This window comes from Perognathus longimembris, chromosome 20 (assembly GCF_023159225.1).
Source record: "Perognathus longimembris pacificus isolate PPM17 chromosome 20, ASM2315922v1, whole genome shotgun sequence".
In the NCBI taxonomy this organism is placed as follows: Eukaryota; Metazoa; Chordata; class Mammalia; order Rodentia; family Heteromyidae; genus Perognathus; species Perognathus longimembris.
This window is the reverse complement of record NC_063180.1, coordinates 45,228,571-45,246,170: the sequence shown is the minus strand read 5'-3', so window position 1 is coordinate 45,246,170 and position 17,600 is coordinate 45,228,571. Positions and strand designations below refer to the sequence as shown.

The 17,600-nt window shown below is 42.1% G+C and overlaps 1 protein-coding gene across 3 annotated transcripts in view; it reads right to left on the bottom strand.

The window, feature by feature from the left end:
* The window catches only part of Scaper (S-phase cyclin A associated protein in the ER), a 178,062-nt gene that overhangs the window by 133,704 nt on the left and 26,758 nt on the right, over positions 1 to 17,600 (bottom strand). For 2 of the 3 annotated variants that reach the window (XM_048329993.1, XM_048329994.1), the window contains exons 9-15: positions 16,543 to 16,805; positions 13,072 to 13,305; positions 9,206 to 9,376; positions 8,325 to 8,400; positions 8,000 to 8,117; positions 7,585 to 7,696; positions 2,649 to 2,789 (exon numbers count right to left, since the gene is read on the bottom strand). In XM_048329993.1, coding sequence (XP_048185950.1) covers positions 2,649 to 2,789; positions 7,585 to 7,696; positions 8,000 to 8,117; positions 8,325 to 8,400; positions 9,206 to 9,376; positions 13,072 to 13,305; positions 16,543 to 16,805 — 1,115 coding nt within the window. The remainder of the gene's footprint in view (positions 1 to 2,648; positions 2,790 to 7,584; positions 7,697 to 7,999; positions 8,118 to 8,324; positions 8,401 to 9,205; positions 9,377 to 13,071; positions 13,306 to 16,542; positions 16,806 to 17,600) is intronic. The other variant, XM_048329996.1, reaches the window with a different exon arrangement.

Sequence of the window (17,600 nt, the reverse complement as noted above, 5' to 3'; positions counted from 1 at the left end):
TGGGAATATGGACTAGTGGCCAGGACCAGTACCAGCACACACATACACATGTACAAATACACACACAAACCCAGAAATGAAAGAGTTGCTGGGTTCTTTTTTTCCTTCCAATATCTACCTCAAAATGAACAGTAACCCAGCTTGCTTAATGAAAGCACAGACTTTAATAAGAACTAATTTACAGAGCTGACATTGAAAATATTTTTTAAGAAGCAATTTAAGGGCTGGGAATGTAGCTTAGTGGTAGAGTGCTTGCCTAGCATGCATGAAGCCCTGGGTTCAATTCTTTAGTACCACATAAACAGCAAAGGCTAAGGGCTGGGGATATGGCCTAGTGGCAAGAGCACCTGCCTCTTATACATGAAGCCCTAGGTTCGATTCCCCAGCACCACATAGACAGAAAATGGCCAGAAGTGGCACTGCGGCTCAAGTGGCAGAGTGCTAGCCTTGAGCAAAAAGAAGCCAGGGACAGTGCTCAGGCCCTGAGTCCAAGGCCCAGGACTGGCAAAAAAGCAAAAAAAAAAAAAACAACAAAAAAACCCAGCAAAGGCTGAAAGTATTATGGCTCAAGTGGTAGAGCTCTGGCCTTAAACAGAGAGGCTCAGGAACAGAGCCCAGGTCCTAAGTTTAAGGCCCAGGACCAGCAGGAAAAAAAAAAAGACTTATTAAAATCCTTGGGGCAAAGGGGCTAAGAATATGGCTTAGCAGAAGAGTGCTTGCCTAGCATGCATGAAGCCCTGGGTTTGATTCCTCAAGAACACATAAACAGAAAAGGCTACAAGTGGTGCTGTGGCTTAAGTGGTCAGAGTGTTAGCCTTAAGCAAAAAGAAGTCAGGGACAGTGCTCAGGTCCTGAATCCTTAAGTCCCGGGACTGGCCAAAAAAAAAAAAAAATCCTTGGGGAAGTTACAAGTTGAAACAAATACATAAATAAGCAGAAAAGAAAAGCAATTTAAGATTTTTACAGAAAACATCTTATAAAGTTTTGTTTGTAACCACACAAAATACACCACATTTGATTAGATAATTCATATTATTCTAGTTAGTTTGAGAATAAAAGTTAAAATAATCAATGAATCATTTTTCTTTTCCATATACTGAATAAGCAATAAATTAGGTTCAAAATTCTCAACCATATACTGCATCCTCATCTTCACACACTGATTGCCTTCATCTGTGGGACTGGGTTTTAAACTCAGGCCCACACTTGATAGGCAGGTACTATGGCCCTTAATCTGCCCTCCCAGTCTTTTTCTTTCTTGTTTAGCTATTTTTCAGATAGAGTCTTACTTTTGCCCAAAGCTGGCCTGATATCCTCCTTCTAGGATTTCAGACATGTGGGAAAACAGCCAGAATACTATTAGTTAAGACTGGGGGGTGAGGGAGGTCTCAGTAATCTTACCAGGATGGCCTCAAACTGTAACTGTCTAATCTCTGCCTCCCAGGCAGCTGGGGAGCCCAGCTCTCAGCGGCCAAATTTTGTGAGACAGGACAATCCCAGTTGGCTTTCTTTGCTAAAGGCCAGCTCTCTACCACTTGAGACACCGGCTCTGCTTCTGGCCTTTTTTTTTGCCAGTCCTGGGGCTAGGACTCAAGGCCCGAGCACTGTCCCTGGCTTCTTTTTGCTCAATGCTAACACTCTATCACTTGTGCTAGGATTAGTGTGAAAAAACTTTTTATATAGGTGTAGAAAGTAGAAAGAAATTAGAAAAGTGTGGAGACAAGCAACAGTAATAAGGGGAATTGGATCAAAGTACATTATATGCATGTGAAAAAATATCACTGGATGCCATTATTTTATACAACGAATATATGCTAACAAAAATGCTAAGTATAAGACTGCAAATCTACTCCTAGGAATTTACAAAAGAAAAATGAAAGCACACACCTGCACAAAGACTTGTAAATGTGTGCACACCAAAGCCTGACTGACAAGTTAGGGTCTTTCCACGAAGTATTTGTGTGAGTAGGTGCTGTCCCTGAGCTTTGTTTGCTTCAAAGCTAGAACCCCCAGTTCCCCTAGAACCACTAGTTTTTTGGTGATTAGAGATAAGAGTCTCGCGGACTTTCCTGCTCGGGCTGGCTTTGAACCAAGATCCTCAGCTCTCAGCCTCCTGAGTAGGCAGGATGACAGGCGTGACTCGTCGGGGGCTGCATGGTATCCTTTCAGTGAGAAGAAATTACTGACACACACAATAACGTGGGAGGAATTCAAATAATTCTGCTGAGTAAAAGAAGCCAGAGGAAAGAGTACACTGTATGTGATCTCCTTCAGGAGAGGTCTAGAAAATGCAAACCTCTAAGGAGACAGAAAGCAGATCAGTACCTGCATGGTAAAAGATTTAGAAAAAGAAGTGAATTACAAAGAATTCTTTTTTATGTTCATTGTACAACTGAAAACTCATCCAACTGAACTTTTTACATGTATGCTGCTTATTCTCTGTCCAGTAAACCTCACTAGAGTGAGAAAATAAATGGTTCCTAAGACTATTGGAAGGATATACAGTACCTAATAAATTTTAAATGAATCAACAAAATACAGTTATTCTGCAACAGAAACACTTGATAAGCATTACCATCTATTAACACTATAAAATACTACCAAAGGCCAGTAGCAATTAACTGCATGTTAAAGCGCCTATAACAGACCTTAGCCTCTTCCTCTTGTGCTTTTTTCACAATTGCTTGTAACTGCACCTCCCGTTTGAATTCGGCATGAAGTAATTTCTCTTCCATCATCCTGCGTCGCTGATCTAGCAGTTCTTCCTTCCACTTCCGGACATCTTTCTCCTGTGTATGACAACAAATGATCCTACCATTAACTTCAAAGCAAAAGTGCACAGAGGTAAGAGGCTCAGGACAGATAGCATAAACCTGGACCCATCTCCAAGGCCTGAGAGGCGACAACGGCCAGAGGCAGCGAAGTTGGACTCCTGGGGTCCATCAGCACCCAGGACCATGTACTTAGCTACACAGTACAAGAGCAGCATTTTTAGCTATGTGTTTTCTTATCTCTAAAAAGGGAGTGAGAAAAGTAGTATCTGACTCCTAGGGTTATTTTGGACACTGAGTTAATTGTGTGAAACTTGGTACAGGATTATCTGTGGTTATTACTGTGTGCCACACCACAGATCCACTCAAAACAAACCTGTATGTATTATATCTAAGACAAAATCCACATTCAATAAAACAAAGCAATCTCTGTATACTTCAACAATGTCACGAGAGGTAAGACTTGTTTTGTCTAAGGGTGGCTCATGCTTGTAATCCCAGCTACTCAGGAGGCTAAGATCTGAGAATCAAGATTCAAAGCCAGCTCCATGAAACATCTAACTACCAAAAAGCCAGAAGGGACGCTGTGGCTCAAATGGTAAGAGTACCAGCCTAGAGTGAAAAAGCTAAGGGATAGTGCCCAAGTCCTGACTTGAAGCCCTAGTAACGACACCAAAAAAGAACAAAATGAAACAAGATTTGTTTTGTGCTCTAGGAAATAAGATTCAGCTCCAATGAGGAGAAATCACAGAAAATCAGAGCAGCTCAACATGAGTGTATCCAAACAGTGATACTTTTGTATTTGTCCAATATAGAAGTTGAGAGTAGCTTTCCATAAACTTCTTTAGCCATCTTAATTTATCCTTTGGAGAAGCGTTTTCTTTTTTGTTTTGTTTAGTCTTTTGCTCACTTCCTATCAGGTTACTTGTTCTCGCTATTGAATTGTTCAATTTTCTTCAGATCCCAGCCTCCTGAGTGTAAGTTAGATTACAGGTGTAAGCCACAGTGCTACTTTTGTTACAGACCACAAGTTTTAGTGCTGTTTTTTTTCTTTTTTATTTACTTCGAAGAATTACTTACATCCTCTTTTGATTTCTTGTTATACCACACAGCCATTTAATAGAGTGGTATTTGGTTTTCCTATCTTTGTTAACTTTGCTGATTTCTAGTTTGATTCCACTGCAGCTAAGAAGGCACACATGTGGCTTTTTGCTGGGTAATTGGAGAGAAGAGTCTCATGGACTTGCCTGCTCAGGTGTGAACCTGGCTTTGAACCAGAATCCTTAGATCTCAGCCTCCTGAGTAGGATTACAGGACTAAGGCACTGGCACCAGCATCATTATTGGGTTATTTTAGTGGTTTTTCTTATATGTTTAGAATAATGTTTGCTTTTGTGCTCATAAACATGCTTTAACTTTAAAACAACCTACTTTCAACTACATACAAAACTTACACATTTGCCCACCATCACACTTTATCACCTTAAAGTCCAGTTACTTTTTATACTGATGTACTTGCAAATGCTGGTCATTAAGGTTGTTTTCAGTTGTCTTGGGAATTTTTTTTACTGGAGTGCACCACAATTGAGCAGTGAATTCCTCTGTATCTCATTACTCAGACCAGATGAGATTTCTATTTTCATATGCTTTTTCATTGCTCTCTGTAACCATTTTATGTTATTTTGATTCTATTTTTTAATCTATTAACCATTTCTTCCCAGGCAAGCCAGTTGAGACAAATGCTGTTTTGGTAAACAGACAGCTTGCAAGGTACAGGATTCATAATTGGCAGTTTACCGGAAGATTTTGACTATGTCAGCTCATCAATTAATTTGTGATAAGTAGCTAGATTTGAACTCCTGAACTCGTGAAGCTCCTGCTTCAGCCTCCTGAGTACTGGGAATACAGGCATATGCCACTGTGCCTGGCTTTATACTTAAGGGTTGTATTTTGTTTGGTAGTACTGGTGGAGCTGAACTCAGAGACTCACACTTGTTAGGCAGCCACTTTACCACTTGTGCCATGACCCTAGCACTTGTTACTTTTCTGGTAGAGTCTCTGCCTATTTTTGCCCAGGCCAACCTGGATCAGTCCTCTTATTTGTACTTCCTTTGTAGCTGGGATGACAACAGTGTGTAGCCATGCCCAGCTAGTGGTTAAGATAGAGTCTTGCCAACTTGATGCCAAAATCCTCCCAATCTTCATCGCCAGAATACCTGGGAGTACAGGAGTAAGCCATCCTGCCTGGCTTATCCTTCAGTTTTGATTGTTTGATTATGATGAGTCTTGGTGTGGACTTCTTTATCCTCAATTCATTTGAGTGTCTATGAACTTAATTTAAGTACAGATACCCACTTCCCTCCCTAGACTTAGAAGCTTTTGTCATGGTTTCCATAAAAGCTTTCCTATCCATCTCTTCTGTCCTCTTCTTTAATTCCTACTGTGTATTACGGGTTTGGTGCTGGTTTCCACAAACTGATATTCTTTCCTCCAACTGGATCATTTCAAATGGTCTGTCTTGAATTCTCTGATTCTTTCTTGTGCTTGATCAAGTCAGATGTTGAACTTCTCTAATAATTTTTTTTTTTTTTTTTTGGCCAGTCCTGGGCCTTGGACTCAGGGTCTGAGCACTGTCCCTGGCTTCTTTTTGCTCAAGGCTAGCACTCTGCCACTTGAGCCACAGCGCCACTTCTGGCCGTTTTCCATATATGTGGTGCTGGGGAATCGAACCGAGAGCTTCATGTGTAGGAGGCAAGCACTCTTGCTACTAGGCCATATTCCCAGCCCTCTCTATTACTTTTTTTAACACATTCTTCAACTAAGAAAAATTTTTTTAACTCTGAACAACATTCAAGTGTTTATTTTGTGCAAACTGAAACTACCATTGTCAGGAGCTGATTTCCATTTTACTCTCTGGTACACTGCCAGGTTCAAACTAACTTCACACATACTCGCCTACAGAACCTATGAACAAATGTGGCTCCCACATGAGCTGGCCACAAGGCGGACCCTCCAAACACAGCACAGCACACCACTTGTTTAGCTGCAGAATTTCTCTGTTCCTTATGTTTCTCTTCTTGTACGAACACTTCCTTTTGTCTTTGTATTTTCTTTCCTGATTTTTGTGAAAACCATTTACTCGTGTTCTCTTTAGCTCACTGACCTTCCACAGAACTACTATTCTGAATTCCTGTCAGGAAACTTGTGACTCTCCACGTGTTTGGGTCCACTCGTGGGAACTTACTTTGCTCGTGTCCTGACTTTGTAAGTTTCCTATATCCTAGCATGGCTGGGTGACAGTTACAGAAGCATCCACCTTGTCAAGACATTATGGACCACCTTTGATAAGGAAAGACCATCCCTGTGGGAGAGGTGATGGAGGCACCGACAGGCAGAAGGGTGGGAAAATGTTTGACCAGGGCTGGGAGTAGCCTGCGGAGGGTGCACTGTGGAGTCAGGAGGCTTGCAGGCACGCGGTGGCACACCAAGGGCTGAGGTAGGTGACGCCTCAAGTGCAAAACATGTTGCACACGCCAAGTGCCTTGAAGGGTGGCTGAGATCCTCAAGTGTTTCCACAGAGCAGTGAGCACACCTGGGCGGGTAAGGGCTAGGACTACCAGTATGCACAACTGATGCTTGGCAGCAGGGACATTCGCATGCAAGGCTGTAGGGCTGGTGGCACACATCCACAGTCACAATGGAAACTGGGGTGACTGGTGGCTTACGCTCCCGCCGCTGAGGGGGCTAGCCCAGGCACACACTTCATAGTAAAAATAAATCCAAGCCAGCCAGTGGGGGAAAAAAAATCAAATCAGGAGCCAGGGCTAATTCAAGAAACACACACACAAGAAACAAACATCTCAGCCTCAAAACCATCCTAGGGTCATTCCACACTGGACAAGTCTACAAGGAAACTTCCCAATGAAAATGGAAAAAAACACACAAAAAAGTACGTCTTCAAAAATCCATGCTACCAGGCACTAGTGGTTCATACTCATAACTATAGCAACTCAGGAGGTTGAGATCTGAGCGTCACAGTTCAAAGCGAGCCAGGGTAGGAAAGTCCATGAGATTCTTACCTCTAATTCACCACCAGCTGGAAGTAGAACTCAAGAGGTAGAACTCTAGCCTTGAGCAAAACAGCTCAGGGACAGAGGCTGGGAATATGGCCTAGTGGCAAGAGTGCTTCCATCGTATACATGAAGCCCTGGGTTCAATTCCCCAGCACCATATATATAGAAAATGGCCAGAAGTGGTGCTGTGGCTCAAGTGGCAGAGTGCTAGTCTTGAGCAAAAAGAAGCCAGGGACAGTGCCTAGGCCCTTAGTTCAAGTCCCAGAACCAGAACAACAACAACAAAATCCAGGCCAATTTGCAAGCTAAAGAAAGAAATTTTTTTTACCCTTTAAACAATTAACCTGTGGAATTTGATAGCACTTATTTATTATTTCATAAATATTTATTGTTTTGGCTTTTTTTTTTTTTGCCAGTCCTGGGGCTTGAACTCAGGGTCTGAGCACTGTTTATGGCTTCTTTTGCTCAAGGCTAGCACTCTACCACTTAAGCCACAGCGCCACTTCCGGCCTTTTCTATACATGTGGTGCTGAGGAATCGAACCCAGGGCTTCATGTATATGAAGCAAGCACTTTTACCACTAGGCCATATTCCCAGCCCAAATATATTATTTATTATTATTTGGTAGCATTTATTATCTATTTCCTAGCATATGGATCTTTTAGCTTCTCTCAGACCAGAAAAGGTCTACTTGAAAACGAGCCCATCAATTTAATACTGTCACGAACAGTGGAGGCTCACCCTTTCTAGTAATTTCTGAAGCTTTAATGTTTTTTCTTCACGTAACTTTTCCCGCAGCTGCTGTGCTTTCATGTGCTTTTCTTCATATTTCTTCTTGGATTCTGCAATTGTTCTATTAATACAAACACAGGAACAAGAGACACAAATGTTTATATCATAAGGCCAGAAACAGGACTCTTCAGACTTCAAATGCCTTCACACACACACACACACACACACACACACACACACACACACACACGCAGGCACGCAACTCCTTTTGCTATACTTCAAGGAGGAACTGTCACTTTTCAGTGGATCTGAAGCTATCCTGAAGTCCTGTGCAAAAACTGGTCATACAGCAGCTTGACTTAACAGCCCAGAGCGACTGGCTGCCCTCCTGTGAACACTTGAAGGTATTTTTCAAAGACCAGACCTCTTTCGAGATGGCGAGGACAGTTTCTCATGCATGTGAATGCCATGCCCTGGAAGTCTAGCGGGCTCTTCATCTACGATGTCCCCCCATGATGTATTCTGACGCCAAGATTCTCGAGCTGTTCAGGAACAAAGAAAACCACACAATTCCATGAAATGAGGATCTAAACAAACTTTAAACACTCTATCACATTCCTACCTCAAACTACTCATCTTATGCAGAAAATGCATATAGTAAGATAACCAAATGTATCCCACCTATAACACACACACACACACACACACACACACACACACACCCCACACACACACACACACACTAATACCTTCATAATCCGCAAGGACATCATTCCAGTCCATAGACAAACCACAGAAAGACACACTCCCAGTGCCCATGCTGGCCTAAAAAGTAACAAGAGAAATTGCAAAATAAATTTTAACACAATTACTTTCACCTGAAAAGAACTGAACTCAACACGGAAATGATCCTATTGTTACTAGACTTCATTAAAAATAAAGTTTAATACCAGAAAAAAAGTTCTCTATTCTTCTGAAGTAACAATAATGACCAAGTTAAAATTCTGTGGCTATATACGTCCTTTTCTTTTCTTTGCAACTCGATCTCGGCACCTGATACTTTTTTAAAAGCCTCTGAGTCATTAAAACAGGTAAATGTCAAGAGCTACACAGGCCTCGGGCACTCACCACACACATGCTGACAGATAATAACAAAGCATCCATGATAACTCAAGATGAAGCTCAACGCAGGGAATGCGCGAGGCCTGCAACGGGCTCACTGCTTTTGTCCTTCCACAACCCCCACCCCCCACCCCCCCCCACCCCCCGTGTGCCGCACTCTGGGTGGCGCCCAGGCAAGGAGAACCGCCCTGTCGGCTTTTCCTCAACCCCGTTACTCACACCCTGAGTACAGTACAGTTCTAAATTTCCATGAGACTTAACTTCTTCATTTGTAAAATGAAAACTTCCCAGTCTGTTGACTGCATGATACATGAAAGCACTTTGTAATGGTAAAGTGTTGAAAAAAGATTGGCTATTGATTATCACAAGACTAAATCACCACGGTGATAATTGCTACTACCTTTTATTATTACTGAAACGACTTGAAAATTAACAACTGAAATAGCGGGATGAATTCTTATGTCTTTCTGGCCCTAAGAATTTTATGTTAAAATTTGGAAAAGCTCACAGAAAAATCACTGTCGTTGTCAGTTTCAATATTAATGTCATTGTTTTCCTCAGCTTCAATCTCTCTGGTCAGCTGCTCTTCTTCAGCAATGGCGCTAGCAATGGCTTCTTCGTTGGCCTTTTCCAAGCGATCTGCTAGCTCTTCTTTTTTAGCAAGGACTTCTGCCATGGACTACAAAGTAACAAGCAAATAAAAGGGAGAATCATCATCACTAGACTGAAAATTCCAGCAATCTTTTATTTCTTCACATTCCAGTGATGAACTGAACAGTACACATAAAGTATATATATAAGTGTATATATACATTCATATATATACACACAAGTGTATATATACACATACAGTACAAATAACATGAGTAATATACTCAAGAATCAACAATTAAATTCCATGAGAAGGCTAAGATCTATAAACCATAAAGCAAACACTCAACAAAACAAAGAATTATCCTTAAGACCACAAAAGAAATTAGTATTTTTTTAACCAAGGAAGAAAGAATATGGGGGGGGGGGGGGGCTGGGGATATGGCCTAGTGGCAAGAGTGCTTGCCTCGTATACATGAGGCCCTGGGTTCGATTCCCCAGCACCACATATACAGAAAACGGCCAGAAGTGGTGCTGTGGCTCAAGTGGCAGAGTGCTAGCCTTGAGCACAAAGAAGCTAGGGACAGTGCTCAGGCCCTGAGTTCAAGGCCCAGGACTGGCGAAAAAAAAAAAAAAAGAAAGAATATGGGTGAAAGGAAAACTAAATATAAACAAATCACACCAATAATTACATTAATGTAAATAGTCTCAACACCCTGATAAAGAGGCAGCAAAATACCCAACCCTATGCTTCTTTTAAAAACCTAAATAAACTACAAAGGTACAGGTTGCAAGTTAAAAATCTGCATGCTGGGCTGGGATGTAGCTCAGTGGCAAAAGCACTGAGTTCGATCCCCAGTACCAAAAAAGAAAAAAGACCAAAAAATAAATAAAAATCTGCATGCTAATCAAAAGAAAACTAAGGCATTAGTATCAGACCTGGATTTCAAAGCAAAAAAAAGGAAACAAATCACTAGGATAAAGAGGGTAATAAAAAATGGACAATCATCAAGATGACAGCAATATCCTAAAAACTTATGAACTTAACAAACCTCCAAAACACATGATCAAAAATTGATACAACTGCAAAAGAAAATAAGTCTAAGGACAATATGAAACTATAGAAAACCCTTTGGAAAAATCATCTGACAGGTTCTCAAAAGACTAAACATAATTTATAGAACCCAGCAATTCCACTCCAAGAGCTAGAGAAACCTGTATGTACATAAAGCAGCATTTTACATCACAGGTAATAGCAAACAGTATAAACAATAGAAACAACCTAAATGTCCAATGGAAGAATGGATATATAAAAATTGGTATATCGGGCTGGGGATATGGCCTAGTGGCAAGAGTGCTGGCATCGTATACATGAAGCCCTGGGTTCAATTCCCCAGCACCACATATACATAGAACGGCTAGAAGTGGCGCTGTGGCTCAAGTGGCAGGGTGCTAGCCTTGAGCAAAAAAAGAGTCCAGGGACAGTGCTCAGGCAAGCCCCAGGACTGGCCCCCCCAAAAAAATTGGTATATCTTTTCAATAGAAAACTATTTATTCATAAAAAGGAACATAGTAAAACAAACTGCCCAAATGGGTAAAACCACAGAGATAGAAAGTGAAGTAGTGGGTTTCCAGGGCTGCAAGAGTGGGTGAAGGGGCAGAAAGGAATTACTGCTGCGTACTTTGTTTCTTTCTAGAAAGGTCAAAGTATTGTAAAACTGATTATGGTGATAAATATACAGCTCTAAAATACACTAAAAAGTACTTCACTGTAAGCTTTACTACATGGATGAACTGTATGTTGTTTTCTTTTTTTTTTTTTTGAGCTGGTTCTGAGACTTGAACTAAGAGCCTGGGGAGGTTTTGCTTCTGTTTTTATTTTTTGGTCATGGGGTTTAAACTCAGGGCCTGGTTGCTGTCCCTGAGGTCTTTTGCTCAAAGCTAATGCTTACTACTTTGAGCCATAGCTCCACTCCCAGTTTCCAGGTAGTTCACTGGAGATAAGAATATTACAGACTTTCTTGCCTGGGCTGGCTCTGAACTGTGATCCTCAGATCTCAGCCACCTTAGTAGCTAGGATTACAAGTGTGAGCCACCAACTCCTGACTTGTCCCTGAGTTTATTTGCTGAAGGCTATCACTTTACCAATTGAGCCACACTTCCACTACCAGCTTTCTGCTGGTTAATTGGAGATAAAAATCTCACAAAAGTTCCTCCCTCAGACTGGCTAAGAATTGCAATCCTCAGATCTAAGCCTCCTGAGTAGTTACAAGTATAAGCCAACAGCTCCAGGCTTGAATAAACTAGGAAAGGGGGAAAGAGGGAAGGAGAGAAGGATGGAAGGAGGGAGGAAGGGAGGAAGGAAAAAGGAGGGAGGGAGGAAAAAGGAGGGAGGGAAAGAAAGCTAGCTGCTGGTTATTCACACCCATAATACCTAACCACTCAAAAAACTTTGCAAGAAGCCTAGAAGCTGGTGACTCACACCTATAATCCTACCTACTCAGGAGGCTGAGATTAGAGGACCAAGGTTCAAAGCCAGCCTGGGTAGAAAAGTCCATGAGACTCTTATCTCCAGAAGTAGAGCTGTGGCTCAAAGTAGTAGAGGGCTAGCCTTGAACCCACAAGTTTAGGGACAGCACCCAGACCCTGGGGTTCAAACCCCATGACTGAAAAAAAAAAAAAAACACAAAACTTTCCAAGACCCCATTCTCAACCAATGAAACATCTGGAATTGGGTGTGCATCTATCATCCCAGCTACACAAGAAGTAGGAATAGGAGGACCACAGTTCTTAAGTAAGTAAAACAAAAAAGGAGGGCTGGGAATATGGCCTAGTGGCAAGAGTGCTTGCTTTGTATACATGAAGCCCTGGGTTCAATTCCTCAGCACCACATATATAGAAAAAGGCCAGAGGTGGTGCTGTGGCTCAAGTGGCAGAGTGCTAGCCTTGAGTAACAAGAAGTCAGAGACAGTGGGCTGGGGATATGGCCTAGTGGCAAGAGAGCTTGCCTCGTATACATGTAGGCCCTGGGTTCGATTCCCCAGCACCACATATACAGAAAACGGCCAGAAGTGGCACTGTGGCTCAAGTGGCAGAGTGCTAGCCTTGAGCAAAAGGAAGCCAGGGACAGTGCTCAGGCCCTCAGTCCAAGGCCAGGACTGCCCCCCCCCCCAAAAAAAAGAAGTCAGAGACAGTGCTCAGGCCCTCAGTCCAAGCCCCAGGATTGGCAAAAAACAAAAACATAACTACTCAACTTCCATCCAATTTCCCGACAAGTGAAGTAACAGTGGAAGTTATCTTCTTCATATAATACATGACTTGAAAATAAACTAAAAAATAAAAAAAGCCCATCTAGCAAGCACAAGTAGCAGAATGTCATACTTCATTCTCTCTCTCTCTTGCTTGCTTTCTTCCTTTTTCTCCCTTTCTTTCTTTTAATTTGGATGTAAGGTTAAGTTGCTAAATCTTACGCTGAAGTGCATGTGATCAAATCACATACAACCTTAATGATTTTGGAGAACTTTTCAAGTTTTTCTTCTTGTACCAAATAAGAAGAATCTTCATTCTACTGAGAGACTACTATAAGAGCAAAATGTTCATGATGAACTCATTAGGATGTGTAACTTAAATATATATCAGTGAACAACCAAAATGAAAAATGAAGCAATACACACAATGTAAAACAGTGCTTGGTACAACACAAAGTGATAAATAATGCAAATCCACATTATTGAGGGGATTGCCTTAACCCACTGGCCCAGAATTCTGAGAAGTTGCTCTTACCAAGTTAGCAGCACTCACATTTGAAATGTCTGAAGGGTCCATTTCCGTGTCTATCCTTGTGTGCTCTGCGCAAACTTCAGCCTCATCTGGTGGCAAAGGAGGGGTGTCCGCTGACTGAGTCCCCGAAACACATGCTACATCCGGGTGAGCTGCAGGCACGTCAGGAGCTGGCACTGAAGCGTCTTCACCACCAGCACAATCCTTCCCCCCATCGTCCACTGGGCTCACCATGAACTAACAAGACACACACACGGGATGAATCAGAGACGGCGGGAAATACCTGCTAGCTGTCCACTCAAGGAGAACTGGTTCTGCACTGCTTAACCTATCAACTCTGCTGTTGTACCGAATTCTTTTTTCGGGGGCTGGGGATATGGCCTAGTGGCAAGAGTGCTTGCCTCCTATACATGAGGCCCTGGGTTCGATTCCCCAGCACCACATATACAGAAAATGGCCAGAAGTGGCGCTGTGGCTCAAGTGGCAGAGTGCTAGCCTTGAGCAAAAAGAAGCCAGGGACAGTGCTCAGGCCTTGAGTTCAAGCCCCAGGACTGGCCAAAAAAAAAAAAAAATTTACTGAATTCTTTTTTCTATTTTGTAAGTTTAAAGTGTAAGACGCCAGACAGAAGTGGCTCATGTCTGCAGTGATCTGAGGATCATAGTTCAAAGCCAGCTTGGGCAGGAAAGTCCATGAGACTCATATCTCCAATAAACTATTCATAAAAGCTGAAAGTGGCGCTGTGGCTCAAGTGGTAGAGCACTAGCCTTGAGCAAAAAGTTCAGGGACAGCACCTAGGCCCAGAGTTCAAGGCCCAGGACTGGCAAAAAAAAAATTTTTTTTTTTAAATGAAGTGTAAGAAATGTAAGCATAAGCAACACTAGTTTTACCTGCATGGCTACTCTGTATTGAGCATTGTTTTAAATCTCAGTAATTAAGCAATATAAAGTATATTTCCTTTTAGTAGGCGGATTCTGTATGAGCATTTCATATTATGCTCCAAGAAATCTAGCCATGGGCTGGGAATATGGCCTAGTGGCAAGAGAGCTTGCCTCCTATACATGAAGCCCTGGGTTCGATTCTCCAGCACCACATATATAGAAAACGGCCAGAAGTGGCGCTGTGGCTCAAGTGGCAGAGTGCTAGCCTTGAGCAAAAAGAAGCCAGGGACAGTGCTCAGGCCTTGAGTTCAAGCCCCAGGACTGGCAAAAAAAAAAAAAAAAAAAAAAAAAAAGAAAGAAAGAAAGAAAAGAAATCTAGCCATAAATATGACACTTCATGCAAGACTCATAGAACTAAAGACACTTGTTTTTAAATCGTCTCCAGTAAGACTGTCAAGTATTAAATGAGAATCTTCATCATTCTGAGACTACCTCATACCAAGATACCCTTTGAGACATTGTTTACAACATGATCACATAGGTTCTTTGATAAAGATTGGTATGGTAATTAACACCAATGCTCAACTGTAAAATGCAAGAGCCAAGACTAAAGATCAATGTCACATAGTGTGTCTCGTCATGCAATTCATATGCTTCAGATGCCCTATCTTCCCACTTCAAGGGTAATAAACATTACACTAACAGAAATATGAACCAGACACTGGTGGTTCACACCTATAATCCTACTCAGAAAGCTGAGATCTGAGGATCTCAGTTCCAAGCCAGCCCAAGCAGGAAAGTCTATGAGATTCTTATCTCCAAGTAGCTACCAAAAAGCTGGAAGTGAGCTCAAGTGGTAGAGTGCCAGCCCGCCTTAAGTGAAAAAGCTAAGGGATGGCACCCAGGCCCTGAGTTCAAGCCCCAATACTAGAGCACGTGAACGCACATGCACGCGCACACATGCACGCACGCACGCACACACACACACCACAAAGTAGAGCCAGTATTGTTTTTTAAGTGACATTGGCTTATACCAAATACAACATGTTTCAAAAACCTTTAATTTAGTAAATGTAATCCAGCCCTTATTTTTACTTTTTTTTTTTTTTTGCCAGTCCTGGGGCTTGAACTCAGGGCCTGAGCACTGTCCCTGGCTTCTTTTTGCTCAAGGCTAGCCCTCTACCATTTGAGCCACAGCGCCACTTCTGGCTTTTTCTGTGTATGTGGTGCTGAGGAATGGAACCTAGGGCTTCATGCATGCTAGGCAAGCACTCTACCGCTAAGCCACATTCCCGGCCCCTTTTTTCACTTTTCAACAATGTAAACAATGGAATGTTTTATAATTACACTCTTAATTCAAAAAAACCAAAACCTAAAATTGTGACTTTAAAACTCACACCATTCCTTAAATAAATATTTAGTTAAGCATTGCAGAGGTCATAAAATTCCAGTTTGACTAATTATTCATATAAATATTAAACTTTGCCAGGTCTTACAAGCTACTTTAGAAATTCTGCCATTGGTCAGTAGTGTTCCAGAGTGTTGATTTTTCACACAAGCATTACTTAAATTGTGCTTCACTGTTTATACTGCGATCAACATTATTTATATGTCAGTCACCACAGTTTGTAATGTTCTAGGCAATGTTTGTATTAGCATTACCGATGTTTACAATTAAAGAAACCAAATCAAAGTGAAACTATAAAGAAATGTGAAGAAATGATCTAAATAGGCTAATTCCATTTTTTAGGAGGACAATAAAGAAAACAAACAAAATTGGCCACCAGCAGTGAGGTCCACACTGAAACATCTTAGCAATATTTTAATTACTTAAAACTTCATATGGATTTTCCTGGCATACTCAAACCATATAAATGTACTCATTACACGGAAGTGCTGTTGTTATTTTTAATGAGACACATGAGTAAAACTGCTAAATGTTTTTAGGTAAAATTAAAAAGCTTGTTTTTGTTTTTTGAGCTGGCAATAGGGCTTGAACTTGGGGCTGGGCATGGCAACTGTTTCTTAGCATGCTATCCAAGAAACGTGGCGATCACCGCCTGTTTAGTTCTCTATTCTACATTGCTGGAAATTTAAATGTCACATAAAACTGCCCCCAAGGGGCTAGAAATCTCACAGAGGCATAAAATATGCACACATTACTAGTTACAGCACACCAAGAATAATGTAGGAGAACTTCCATTATCATCACCACAAAGGAAGATGAGAGAGCTAAAGAGGATTGCCATGGGGGGGGGGGGAAGGGGGGGCTGGCGGGAATTCAGCAAGGCATCCAGCCAGTAGCTCATGCCTGTAATCCCAGTTACTCAGAAGGCCAAGATCAGAGGATCACTGTTGGAAGCCAACCCAGGCAGGAAAATCTGTGAGACTGTATTTCCAATTCATCACCAAAAAGATGGAACTGTGGCTCAAGTGGTAGAGCAAGCCTTGAGCAAAAAAACCTAAGGGATCTCACCCTGGCCCTAAGTTCAAGCCCCGGTTACACACACGCGCGCGCACACACGCACACTAGACACTGCAGCTCACCCAGACCTGTTTGGAGAAGACAAGGAAAGGATTTTCAGAGAGTATTACCTGGGCTCTCTCGGTAAGCGGGTGCTCGGAAGAGTATAATGAGTCTTTGGGCCGAGAATCCGTAGGATTAGCAGGCCCATCTTCCACAAAGCCCCCTTTCTCTGTGTCGTCCTCAGGTAAAAGACAAATGTTCTCTTTATCACTATCATCCTTGGACTTGGAGGTCTCTGTTGCTAGAGAACCTTTTGGCGTCACTGCTGCAGATCGAGAGCGAACTGGCCTTCCTCTCTGAACAGTCTCCCACCCTTCAGCATCTTTGCGGTCTAGACAGTAGAGGCAAGACAGTAAGCCAAGATTCTTTAATATGGAAATTCATAAATAGAAACATTTTCCGGCTGGGTGTTGGTGGCTCACACCTGTAATTCTAGCTACTCAGGAGGCTGAGATCTGAGGATCACGGTTCAAAACCAGGCCCATGCAGGAAAATCCATAAGACTGATCTCCAATTAATCACCAAAAAGCCAGAAGCCTAGCTAGGGCTCAAGTGGTGAAGTGATAGCCTTGAGCAATGGCATTAAGGGACAGTGCCTAGGCCTTGAGTTCAAGCCTCAGAAGCAGCACATGCGCACGTGCGCATACACACGCACACATTTAACTAAAGGCCACACACTGGTAAGTAAAATAGTGTTTGAACAACGTACACTATGTGCAAGCGCTCTTGCAAGCACTCTGTATAATAATACTCCTTCAGTCCTCACGGCCCATCTCACCAATAGTGAAACCAAGCAAAGAGAAGCTAAGAAACGTGTCGAGATCATACACCTAGCAAAGGTAAAGCCAGGAGGCAAATGCAACATATACAGCACATTCACTAGATGAATAGTTGTTTACGATAAAAGATTATTAGAAGGTTTAACATGTTTTTTTGCACCAGTCCTGGGCACAGTCCCCAAGCTTTTCAACTCAAGGTTAGCATTCTACCACTTGAATCACAGCACTACTTCAGCTTTTTCGTGGTTAATCGGAGACAAGGGTCTCATGGACTTTTCTATTGGCAATCCTCAAATTTCAGCCTCCTGGGTAGCTAGGATTACAGGGGTGATGCGTAGTTCCTAATC